Source organism: Bos javanicus, chromosome 13 (genome assembly GCF_032452875.1).
Source record: "Bos javanicus breed banteng chromosome 13, ARS-OSU_banteng_1.0, whole genome shotgun sequence".
Taxonomy (NCBI): domain Eukaryota; kingdom Metazoa; phylum Chordata; class Mammalia; order Artiodactyla; family Bovidae; genus Bos; species Bos javanicus.
Genome location: NC_083880.1, coordinates 64,625,140 through 64,638,347, shown reverse-complemented (window position 1 = coordinate 64,638,347; position 13,208 = coordinate 64,625,140). Strand labels below are relative to the sequence as shown.

Here is a 13,208-nt window from a genome sequence, read left to right as displayed (position 1 = left end):
GGTAATCCTAGTGGGGACAGAGTCTGGGAAAGAGGAACTCCGACAAGAAGTTCTGAGGAGTCAGGCGGGTTAAGGAGAAAGCTACGAAAAGCCCGAGGCAGATGTCACAGAGGACTGGTGTTGCGGAGACGACTCGGGCCTCTGTGACGCTCCTGACCGAGACTAGACAGAGTGGGAGGCGCGCGTTCGCGTTCCGACTGTCCAGCCGCGCGCCCGGGCCCTACCTTCTCGTGCACAGCGGGGAAAGCGCGCGCTCGTGCGCCCAGCGGCCTCTGTGCGCCTGCGCTGCGGTTGCCGGGCACCAACAGGCGAAAAGACAACCTAGCGGAGGGGTGGCGGTAGCGGAGATTCCGGAAGCCCATCCTTCACCCGGAAATGGTTGTCGAGAAACATGGCGTTGCTGGTGCGAGTCCTTGTGAGTGAAGGAGTAATTATGTGCGGTCGCCCGCCGGACTCCCGGGTTGGAGTTGGAGAGGGCGGGACGGGAACAACTGGACGGAAGTGCAGGAGCGGAGTGTGTGCGGTAGCGGGGCTACTCGGCCGCCTTTCTGCGGGGAAACTGAGGCAGCTTCCCACTCCCCCGACCCTCGATTTTCCCGTGTCTTCCTCGTCTTTGGAGAAGGGAGGAGAGTGACTTCAGACCTAAATTTGACGAAACTTGCTTTTCCTCGGTCACCACCTGTAACTCCTTCCCTTCAGGGAGAGAGAGATCCGCGTTCTAATTCCTGTTCTGTCACTAATGCACAGGGTGACCTTGGGCAAGTCACTTTAGGGCTTCAGAGTCCCTAGGCGCAGGACTTCCCTGGTGGCTCAGACGGTAAAGCGTCTTGCTTACAATGCTGGAGGCCTGGGTTCGATCCCTGGGTCAGGAAGATCCTCTGGAGAAGGAAATGGCAACCCACTCCAGTAGTCTTGCCTGGAAAATCCCATGGACAGAGGAGCACGGTGGGCTATAGTCCACGGAGTCGCAAAGAGTAGGATGTTGAAGGAAGGAATGAAATAAGTTAGGAAGAACTATTATACGCTTGACTAAATAACACCCATATGGGAAGCTGCTGCACCTCTTGTGGTTCAGTCCTGTCTTTCTAGTGGATTCTTACTTCTAGGAATTAAATAGAACAAAAATTAGGAGGATACAGAGCTTGGTTCCTAGTTATGGAAGGATGGGAGAGTTTATACTGTCAGCAAGTCTTTAAAAAACTGGGTCAAGGGCATTATTTTTTTTGTAGCAGATCTCTAGTCTTTCCCATTCTGTTGTTTTCCTCTATTTTTTTGCATTCCTGTCTCTGGCTTTCCCTTGAGTTATGATATTAGGGACACTTGTTTCTAATCTTTTTGTATGTGTCTTGTATGGACCACATTTTACTTTTGTTTCTTGTCAGCCTTGCAAAGTACAGTGTCCCCTGTTGTTCTGTAGTAAATGTTTGTTTTGAAGAGTAGCTCCTTCAAACAGAAAGTCACTCACTGAAGTAATTGTTGATGCCAGGGCAGAAATTGATTTGGATCTGAGGACTGCTGAAGAAATGGCAACTAGGATGTCAGAAGTGTTTCTAAGATGGATATTTGGGGCCAGGGGCGGGGAAGATGAGAATTTTGTTGGGCTGTAGATGTGAAATGAATACCTTGACTCCTCTTGGAAGTTGGTGGCTGCCCCAGCTGAGCCTGCTGCTGAGCTTGTGCACAGTTGCAGGTTCATTCCTTCTTAGTTGGTAGCATCCATGGAAACCGCCTCTCTAACTGCTTCTATTAGTTGAATCTCCCCTCGCCCCATTTATCTCTTTCTAGTCGTCTTTTTAAGTAAAAAACCAAGACTGGATAAGGAATGTCTCTCTCACTTTATACTGTATACTGTAATTCTTTGAAGTCTTATCATGTGTTAAAGTGCAGTATGTGACAAAGCAACTTGGGACTAGAGAGTAACAGGAAACGTGAAAGAAGCAGATATTTATTGATCCCTTATGCTGAAGAGGCATTTGGGTTAGGCGTGGTGAGAAATTCACAAATAAAAGGAAAATGCACCTGTCTAGGAGTCGGAACGGAGAAGGCGATGGCACCCCACTCCAGTACTCTTGCCTGGAAAATCCCATGGACAGAGGAGCCTGGTAGGCTGCGGTCCATGGGGTCGCAAAGAGTCAGATACGACTGAGTGACTTCACTTTCCCTTTTCACTTTCATGCATTGGAGAAGGAAATGGCAACCCACTCCAGTGTTCTTGCCTGGAGAATCCCAGGGACGGGGGAGCCTGGTGGGCTGCGGTCTATGGGGTCACACAGAGTTGGACACGACTGAAGTGATATAGCAGCAGCAGGAGTTGGAAGGGCCTTGTTTGAAAGGTTGGCCCCATTACCAACTATGGGTATGGCCCTGAGCAAGTCAACTAATTTCTCTGAGCATCAGGTTTTCTGAAGGGTAAATTTGATAGGGTTGATCAGAAAATCAGTTGATACAAGTGATATTTTAAATGCTTTTCTTCCCTTTTATTCAGCAACTATTTTGAGTGTTAACTACATCCTGGGAACTCTCCAGTGGGCCAAAAATTGAAAACATAGACCTTATTCTCAACTGAAATATAGGTTGTAGTTGAAACAAGAAGTTGTGATTTCTCGAGCAATAATATTGATAGCTAATATTTATAGGGTGTTTGCTATGCAGTAATTACTCTTAAATACTTTATATATGTGAACTTAACTAAATCCGTATGACAGCCCTTTGAAAAGGTAGGCACTATTATCTCATTTTGCAGATTAAAAAAATCGAACCACTGAAAGGTAGTTTTCCTGGAACGTTCTCATTAGTCTCACCTTACTTTTTCCTCTTTCTGTCTTTTTGACCAGTTTTTACCCTTCTTCACCAGTGGCTTTGGGAAGGAGGAGTAAACTGAAACACTACTATTGCTGAGTAGCTCTAGCAGAGGAAATGAACATTTAAATAGTGCACTGGGACTTTCTTACAGTTTTATGAGCTGTTCTGGACATTGGTAATAATTTTTAGTTTTCTTTGACAATAGTAGAAATTGCTGAAACTACACTATTTTATATTGGCAAAGCACAAGGGTTTAAATTTCTCCACATCTTTGCTGACATTGTTATTTTCTGTTTTTTTTTTTTTTTTTAAATTTCAGTTCAGTCGCTCAGTCATGTCCAACTCTTTGCAACCCCATGGACTGTGGCATGCCAGGCTTCCCTGTCCATCATCTACTCCCTGAGTTTGCTCAGACTCATGTCCATCAAGTCGGTGATGCCATCCAATCATCTTATCCTCTGTCATCCCCTTCTCCTTCTGCCTTCAATCTTTCCCAGCATCAGGGTCTTTTCCAATGAGTCAGTTCTTTGAATCAGGTGGCTAAAGTATTGGAGCTTCAGCATCAGTCCTTACAATGAATATTCAGGATTGATTGCTTTAGGATTGACTGGTTTGATCTCCTTGCAGTCCAAGGGACTCTCAAGAGTCTTCAACACTACAGTTCAAAAGCATCAATTCTTTGACGCTCAGCCTTCTTTATGGTCCAACTCTCACATCCATACATGACTATTGGAAAAACTGTAACTTTGACTATATGGACCTTTTTTGGCAATGTAATGTCTCTGCTTTTTAATATGCTGTCTAGGTTTGTCATAGTTTTTCTTCCAAGAAGCAAGCGTCTTTTAATTTCATGGCTGCAGTCACCGTCTGCCGTGATTTTGGAGCCTGAGAAAATAAAGTCACTGTTTCCATTGTTTCTCCATCTACTGCCATGGAGTGATGGGACTGGATGTCATGATTTTAGTTTTTGAACGTTGAGTTTTAAGCCAGCTTTTTCACTCTCTCTTTTTTTTTTTTAATCCTAGTGGCCATCATAGTGGGTATGAGATGATACTTCCTTACAGTTTTGATTTGTATTTTTCTAGTGATTACTGCTGTTAAGCATATTTCTTTTATGCTTATTGGCCTTTATGTATATCGTTGGAGAAACGTCTATTCAAGTTCTGTGCCCATTTAAAAAAATAATTAGTTATTTTTGGCTGTTCAGGGTCTTCATTGCTGCACGTGGACTTTGTCTAGCTGTGGCTGGGAGGCCTACTCTGTTGCAGAGCATGGGCTGCTTATTGCAGTGGTTTCTCTTGTGGAGCGTGGGCTCTAGGTGCACAGGCTTCAGTAGTTGCAGCACATGGGCTCAGTAGTTGTGGTTCCCAGGTTCTAGAGCACAGGCTTAATATTTGTGGCGCATGGACTTAGTTGCTCCAAGGCATGTGGGGTCTTCTGTATCAGAGATCAAACCTGTGTTCCTGCGTTGGCTGGCGGATTCTTTTTTTTCTTAATGTTTTAAAATTTTATTTATTTTTGGCTGGGTCTTCACTGCTTTGCACGGTCTTTCTCTAGTTGTGGCAAGCGGAGACTACTCTAGTTGCAGTGCTTGGGCTTCTCATTGTGGTGGCTTCTTGTTGCTGAGTATGGGCTCTAGGGTGCAGGGGCTTCGGTAGTTGCCAGGGTCTAGAGCACAGGCTCTGCGGAGAAGGCAGTGGCAACCCACTCCAGTACTCTTGCCTGGAAAATCTCATGGGCGGAGGAGCCTGGTGGGCTGCTGTCTATGGGGTTGCACAGAGTCGGACATGACTGAAGTGACTTAGCGGCAGCAGCAGCAGAGCACAGGCTCAGTGGTTGTGGCTCATGGGCTTAGTTACTCCTTGGCATGTGGTATCTTCCCAGATTAGGGATCAAACCTGTGTCTCCTGCATTGGCAGGTGGATTCTTTACCACTGAGCCACTAGGAGAGCCCTGTGTCTGTTTTTTTAAATCAGGTTATTTTTTTGATTTTGAATTGTCTGAATTCTCTATGTTTTTAGTCAGTCCATTATCAGGTATATGATTTGCAAATATTTTCTCCCAGTCCATGGGTTGCCTTTTCAGTGTACTGGTAGTATTCTTTGATGCACAGAAGCTTTTAATTTTAATGAAGTCCAGCTTAACTATTTTTTATTGCCTCTGCTTTTGGTAATATATCTGTGAAATCATTGCCCAATCTAAGGTCATGAAATGTTTCCCTTATGTTTTACTGTAAGAGTTTCATAGTTTTAGACCTTATGTTTAGGTCTTAGATCCATTTTAAGTTCATTTTTATATAAGATGTAAGGTTTTACTATATTTTTTGTTATTTTCTTAGTGTTTGCTCTGGGAATTACAATTAATATCTTAATTTCTAATAATTTAAATTAAATACCAGTGTGATTTCAATAATATATAAAAATTACAATTCGATATTGCTTCATTACTTCCCTCTGCCTTTGTGCCAGTATTGTCATTCAAATTACATCTTTATACATTGTGTGTGCTTCAGTACAGATTTATGATTATTGTTTTATGCAGTGTCTTTTGAATTAAAAATGAAAGTAAGAAAATTATGGGCAAAATATTTATACTATTTTTAAATTTATCCAAATATTTACCTTTATTAGTGCAATTTATTTCTTCATGTGGGTTTGAGTTTCTGTACTGTCAAAGGTATCATTTCAGCCTGAAGTTCTCTCTTTAGTATTTGTTGTAGGCCAGGTCTGTTGTTGACAGATTCTCTCAGTTTTTGTTTATATAGAAATTCTTAATTTTCCCTTCACATTTGAATGATAGTTTTATTGGGTATAGAATTCTTGTTTGACATTCTCCCCTCTTCTACTTCCAACATTTTGAGTATTTCATCCCACTGCCTTTTGGCCCCCATGTTTTTTGAGAAATACAGCTATTAGTATTATTGAGGATCTCATACACAATGAGTGCCTTCTCTTACTGCTTCCAAGATTTATAGCTTTCCACAACTTGATTGTGATATTTTGATTTGTGAATCTCTCTGCATTTGTCCTATTTGGAGTTAGTTGAGCTTCTTGAATTTATAGATTGTTTTCCATCAAATTTTGCATATTTTCTGCCAGTATTCACTTTTTTGTTGTTGTTGTTCTTTAAATTTCTCTCCTCTCCAGCTGACACTACCATTATACTTAATTTGATATGTTTGATGGTATAGGTACATTTGATGGTAGCTCTCTGAGGTGCTGTTAAATTTTCTTAATTTTTTTTCTGTTTCTTGGGTGGATAATCTCAATGTATTTTTAAGGTCACTGATTCTTTCTTTTGCTCCAGTCCGCTGTTAAACTTCTCTAGTGACACATTCATTTTCTTTATTCTTTTTTTCAACTCAGGAATTTTTATTTGGCTTTTTATAAAAATTTCTCTTTATTGATATTCTTTATTTGGTGAGATACTGTTCTCATACTTCATTTTAGTTCTTTAGACATGATTTCCTTTAGATGTTAAATTTCTTAAATAGCTGATTCAAAGTCTTTGTTTAGTTTGTCTAATGTCTAGGGTTCTTCAGGGGCAGTTTCTGTTGATTTTTTTTTTTCCCCTTGTATGAATCATACTTTTTGTTTTATTGTATTTCATAACTTTTTGTTGAAAACTGAACATTTTAAATAATATTATGCGGCAGCTCTGGAGATTAGGACTTTCCCCAGAGTTTGCTGTTACTTTTCTGTTTAGGGACTTCTCTGGATAATTCTGTCAAGTCTGTATTCTTTGTTGTGTGCTCTCTGCTCATTTAGCTTAGTGGTCAAGTAATGATTGGATGGAGATTTCCTTAAATGTGGAACCAGTAAGTCTCTCAGTATTTGTTTAGGGGCTCTGTGTGCATTTTGGAGCATGCTTTCAATATTCTGCCGGTCATTTGACTGTTCTGCCTTAACCCTCACTTCCTGCTTGTGCAGTACCTCAGGGTCAACCGGAGATGAGAACTTTAGGACAGTCTCAGGTCTTTCCTTTTCTGGGTGTGTACACAGACCTGAGCATCCACATGGCCTTCAGATTCCCAGGAATGTGTCAGAGCTTTTCAAGACCCCTATGACTATCTCATTCCCTTGATTCTCCTTTAAACTTTTGGTTAGCCTATTATTTTCCCAAGTATTATCTACTGCCTCAGGAAGTCACAAAGTTAAACAGTTGCCTCTGTTTTGATGGTTGGATGGCAACATCGACTCAACAAACAAGAGTTTGTGCAAACTCCAGGAGATAGTGAAGGACAGGAAAGCCTGGCATGCTGCAGTTCATGAGGTCGCAGAGTTGGACATGACTGAGTGACTGAACAACAACAACAAACAAATAGCTCCTGGGGAGCTCCTGGGGAAAATGGTTTTCATACTGGGAGAGTTCCTCTTAGACAGATGGAATCTTCCAAGGAACTGCTAGACAGATCAAATAATTCCAGACATTTGTGAATAAGGTTTGAGGAGCTTCAAGCCCATTCAGGATTCAACTTTTCTCCAGAGAAGACTGGCTCCTTTTAATAAATATTGCTGTTTGGAAGCCAAGTTTGGATGCTATATGTAGTCATTGCAACTGGGGTTTCATTGCTTCCAGGCTTTATCAGTACAGGGGTAGGAAATACATGTATGTGTGTACATATACATGTGCTTCCCTGGAGACTCAGTGGTAAAGAACCCACTGACCAATGCAGGAGACACGGCTGTGATCCCTGGGTTGGGAAAGATCCCTTGGAGAAGCAAATGGCGACCCACTCCAGTATTCTTGCCTGGGAAATCCCATGGACAGAGCAGCCTGGTGGGATGTGGTCCATGGGATCACAGAAGAGTCAGACTTGGCTTAGCAGCTAAACAACAACAATATACATATACATAAATACACATATATATTGATTTCTTAATTTATCTCTCTATATTAAAAACTCATAGCAGTTACTCTAAATCCAGCCCAGGAGCACAGGGTTTATTCTGTCCTTTTGCCTTTTCATAGGTTAACTCCTTTCTCCGATAGAAACCCGACCCCTCATCCTTAACATATTTACTGATTTGCTCAAATCCTGCATTTGTGAATTTACGTACTTGGTAAAATTTATTTGTAACCCAAATCAATACTTGTGCTTTTGCAGTTATTTGTGGACATGTGCAGAGGGGTGAAAAATTTGACTGTAACTTTCGAATTACTAGCTGAAGTGATACTTTGACTTTCTGTTTCAGCTCTTACACTGTAAACAGATATCCTTCTCATAGTCTATTTAGTGACTTTTTTTTTTTTTTTTGCATTTTTGTACTTTTGTTCCTGATTTGCCTGTGTAAAATACGTCCCACATGTAGTGCTAAAGTGCTGTCTAGTATTGCTAAGTGCAAGAAGGCTGTGATGTTTCTCATGGAGAAAATTCCTATGTTAGAGAAGTTTTATTCAGGAGTGAGTTATAGTTCTGTTCGCCGTGAGTTCAATGTTAGTGAACCAACGTATTTGACATAATGAATTAACATGTATTAAATAAGGTGTCTTTAAACAGAAACACATAAAACAAGATCAAATACTGATTGGCTGATGAAAACGTTGTGACCAGAGGCTTGCAGGAACCTAATTCTCTATTTCTCCTAGGAGCAGCGTTTCAGTGTTTGCTAACTCTGTGTTCACTTTGTAAAACGTAACTATGGGGAGTAGGAGAATCGACTATCTGTAAAGTCTTTTCACAGCTCATGAGTGAGCAAAGTAAAATACTGTGTGTCTTTAAAACCACATGAAGAAACAGTTTGTGGGTTGATTAAAGTGTAGTCAGAAAAAGAGCTAATGTGTCAGAATATTTTGAAATACAATGTAAAATCACCTGCAAATTGCAAATATACAAGAAATGCAAACATAAAACCTATCTTCAAAATTTTGGTTTTGAAATGTTGATGACACAAAAGGATGATAAAACCAGTTCCCACTTATAATGATATTTATACTATCCTAAGTTAAAATAATAATTTTAAACCACTGGAACTTTTTTCTGAACTTAGGAGAATTGAAGTTTGCTAATTGTTGTAGACCTGATGTATTAGTACCTATAAGAGGATGATCGGTACTCCACAGATTTATATATTTATAAATGAAGTGTTGGGAGAGATGGGAAGGGAAAAGGACTTAGTAGAGTCCTTTTCCCAGTAGAACCAGAATTTGGCATCTAGGTTGAAGCAAATGAGCTCATGGTTTGGGTAGAAGTGAAGAAGAGAGTCTCAGAGGAATTGACTACACAGGGATTAGCTTGTGTGGAGAGGAGCAGTAATTCTCAAAGCAGGGAATATGAGTCAGGTTTTGGAACTGCTGAGTGGAGAATGCAGGGCAGGATATGTAAATATATTGATGGGTCTAGAAGAGTCCAGTTGGTAAAGATCAGGTGTTTGACTACAGAGGTACTTGGAGGCACTGCAGGCTTCTGAGAAAGGGAATTCCAGGTTCAAAACAGTATTTTAAGAAAATGGTTCTTGCTGCTGTGATAATTTGCTGGGGAAAGAGGAGTTTCTTACACAATCCAGTAACAGTTATTAATAGCAGTAACGAAGCGTTTGTGTGTGTGTTTTAGTGTTACTTAAGTGCTTTTACAAGTGGTCCTTGGGATACTCTTGTGAGGTAGCTTTTATTATTACCACTTTAAAAGAAAAATTATTTATTTGGCTGTGTCGGATCTTAGTTGTGGCAGGCGGGATCTTTCATTCTGCGTGTAGGCAGGCTTCTCTCTAGCTGCAGCTTGCAGGCTTGCATGGTCTCAGTATTTGTGGCGCATGGGCTTATTTGCCCTATGGTATTTGGATTCTTAGTTCCTCGACCAGGGATCGAACCCAAGTCCCCTGCATTGCAAGGCAGATTTTTAACCACTGGACCACCAGGGAAGTCCCTATTTTCACTTTTACATAGGGGAAACGGAGGTCCAGAGTGTTAAGTGACAGGTTCATGGTCACATAGCTATTTAATGGTAGGCTTGCAATTCAGACACCTCAGTTTCAATAGGATTTGGACAAATAACTACTGTTATAGGATTAGAGAAGGAAAGGACAGAGCTGATTGCTCTTTTCTTCTAATAAGTAGTATTGGCATGAGACCAAATGGAATCAAATATAAGAGAAAATTTTGTTGATGTTGGAAAACATATGATGAAATTCTTCAGAAACTCTGAAAATTTGCATTGTTCCTACTTGTAATTTCCTCTTACCCTTTCCGCCCCCTGTGTTTGGGCCTGAATCTGCTGAAGTTTCATCTTACCACATATTTACATTTTTAGGAAAGGAACTGTCTGACACTGAATGATCTGGTAAATGTGTCAGCTATTAGAAAACAAGAAGCCAATAATTGTATCTCATTTGAAAATGATTCCAGCAGGTGAAACCTCTGCTGAAATAAAATTCTGTTTTTAAGCTTTAATTTTCATTTGAAACATAAGTTGCTGTGAGTAGCCTATTAGAAACAGTTACACAGTTTTAGAAATGAGATACTTTGGAAAGCATCTCTAGGTTTAAAATTCTTAACACCTTTTTCCCCGTTACCCCTGGCCCTTCCTGCCTACTCATGAGGAAATGGAGATTCAGCTTCAAGGTAATATTTTATTGAGTTGGACATATTGCAAAGTATATTTTTCCCCTTAAAATCCTGAAAGGTAGGGATTTTCATTTATTTTATAGAAGAGGCAGTGAAGACTCATAGTTCACTGACAGTGGAGCTGTGAGTCAAATCAGTGCTTTCTAAGTATAGGACTCTTCCCATAGTATTATGCTGTATTTTAATTGGTTCAAGACTAGGTCACAGAGTGTTAGAGCTAGGATTTTGGAGATATTTCCTTTACCTTTTCATTCCATAAACGAGCTTGAATCCAGGAATTGGGCTGCTTGGATTCAAAGCTTAATCCCATCATTTATTAACCATATGATCTTGGGAAGTTACTTATCCTATCCTTACTTCCATTTCTTTATCCATATACGTGGGATAGTAACAGTAGTAACATGGATTTGATCCCTAGTCCAGGAAGATCCCTGGAGAAGGAAATGGCAACCCACTCCAATATTCTTGCCTGGAAAATCCCATGGTCAGATGAGCCTGACAGGCTACAATTCATGGGGTTGCAAAAGAGTCAGATACAACTCAGAGACTAAACAGCAACAATAAATATTACTAATGATTGTTAAGAGGAAAATGAGCATCATAGAGGTTTCAGTCAGTTCAGTTCAGTTGCTCAGTCGTGTCTGACTCTTTGCGACCCCATGAATTGCAGCACGCCAGGCCACCCTGTCCATCACCAACTCCCAGAGCTTACCCAAACTCATGTCCATTGAGCCGATGATGCCATTCAGCCATCTCATCCTCTGTCGTCCCCTTCTCCTCCTGCCCCCAATCCCTCCCAGCATCAGGGTCTTTTCCAATGAGTTAACTCTTCACATGAGGCGGCCAAAGTATTGGAGTTTCAGCTTCAGCATCAGTCCTTCCAATGAACACCTAGGACTGATCTCCTTTAGAATGGACTGGTTGGATCTCCTTGCAGTCCAAGGGACTTCCAAGAGTCTTCTCCAACACCACAGTTCAGAAGCATCAATTCTTCGGCACTCAGCTTTTTTCACAGTCCAACTCTCACATCCATGCATGACCACTGGAAAAACCATAGCCTTGACTAGACAGACCTTTGTTGGCAAAGTAATGTCTCTGCTTTTGAATAGGCTATCTAGGTTGGTCATAACTTTCCTTCCAAGGAGTAAGTGTCTTTTAATTTCATGGCTGCAATCACCATCTGCAGTGATGTTGGAGCCCCCCAAAATAAAGTCTGACACTGTTTCCACTGTTTCCCCATCTATTTGCCATAAAGTGATGGGACCAGATGCCATGATCTTAGTTTTCTGAATGTTGAGCTTTAAGCCAACTTTTTTACTCTCCTCTTTCACTTTTATCGAGAGGCTTTTTAGTTCCTCTTAACTTTCTGCCATAAGGGTGGTGTCATCTGCATATCTGAGGTTATTGATATTTCTCCTGGTAATCTTGATTCCAGCTTGTGCTTCTTCCAGCCCAGTGTTTCTCATGATGTACTCTGCATAGAAGTTAAATAAGCAGGGTGACAATATACAGCCTTGACGTATTCCTTTTCCTATTTGGAACCAGTCTGTTGTTCCATGTCCAGTTCTAACTGTTGCTTCCTGACCTGCTACTTCTAAAGATTATATTAAAGTAGCTGAGTTTAAACTAGAATCTGGATCTTTGACTCCTAGTATTGTAGTTGACGGGGCTTCACAGGTGGCACAGAGGTAAAGAATCTGCCTGCCAATGCAGGGGACGTGGGTTTGATCCCTGGGTCGAGAAGATCCCCTGAAGTAGGAAATGGTAACTCGTTCCAGTTTTCTTGCCTGGAAAATTCCATAGACAGAGGAGCCTGGCTGGCTACAGTCCATGGGATCGCAGAGAGCTGAATGACTGAACAACTGAGCTCACACACACAGGCACACACATTGTAATTGATGCTTGGCAAAGTGTTTTCAGTTTGTGTATCCACTCTTCATTATGGCCCTGTCAGGTCTACAGGTCATGTGAGAGAAACCCTTGGATTCCCCGGAGTTGGTTCCTAGAATAGAGATTTCCAGTGCTGTGTACAGGGATGCCATTTATACAGTGGTTTGCATTTCAGATTCATAAAATAAAGCATTCTTCTCATTGAGCAAGATAGAGCTCCTCCTTTCTCCAGTCGAACCTTTCACTTTAGTCCAGAGACCTTTTTGAGGTCAGTTAATGCCAGAGGGGAAAATTGGACCTCACTCATAGCTCTAACAGCCATTTAGTATCCCTTTGTCTTGGAAGTCAAGTTGCCCAAGTATATTTTCCCACCCTAAAAATTTAAGCCCTAGTTTCTTCATCCTTTTGGGGATAATGGTAATGCCAGCACTGTTTCGTGTAAAGGGATTTTATGAAGAGCAGATAAATCAGTATTTATGGAAAGGAATCACAAACTAAATGATAAGCTAACTGTAAAATGCCTGAAGTAGGTTTATTTTGTTACTGTTCTAAGAGGAAGCTCATGTCCTACAGTTTGAGTCAGCTCTTATCAGAATCCTTTTAGTTTGTGGTAGGCAGGGGTGCATTTTTGGAGAGATGAGCATGGGCAGCCTTGGTCCTGGTCCTGTTTTGAAAGTTCTCCTTTCATTTGCCCTGTTCTAGAAGGATTTCTAGACTTAGATACACTCTTTGCCTTCTACACATGGAGTCTGATACAGATTCCTGACTATGTTTTTCTTTCTCTAGAGGAACCAGATTAGTATCTCCCAGTGGGTTCCAGGATGCAGCCGATTGCTACTTGCATCTCGTACACAGGGACAGCAGGGCAGGACTCTGTCTGGTACTTTCCAGGTAAGATTTGTTGTTCCTTTGCTTGCTATGAAAAAACCTTAGTGTGAATGTGCAAATGTCAT

The 13,208-nt window shown here is 41.2% G+C and overlaps 1 protein-coding gene across 2 annotated transcripts in view; it reads left to right on the top strand.

The window, feature by feature from the left end:
• The first annotated feature begins 332 nt into the window (after positions 1 to 332).
• The window catches only part of LOC133259644 (ubiquinol-cytochrome c reductase complex assembly factor 1), a 94,368-nt gene continuing 81,492 nt past the window's right edge, over positions 333 to 13,208 (top strand). For both annotated transcript variants that reach the window (XM_061437377.1, XM_061437376.1), the window contains exons 1-2: positions 333 to 415; positions 13,042 to 13,146. In XM_061437377.1, the coding sequence (XP_061293361.1) occupies positions 392 to 415; positions 13,042 to 13,146 (129 nt within the window). In that variant the 5' untranslated portion in view covers positions 333 to 391. The remainder of the gene's footprint in view (positions 416 to 13,041; positions 13,147 to 13,208) is intronic.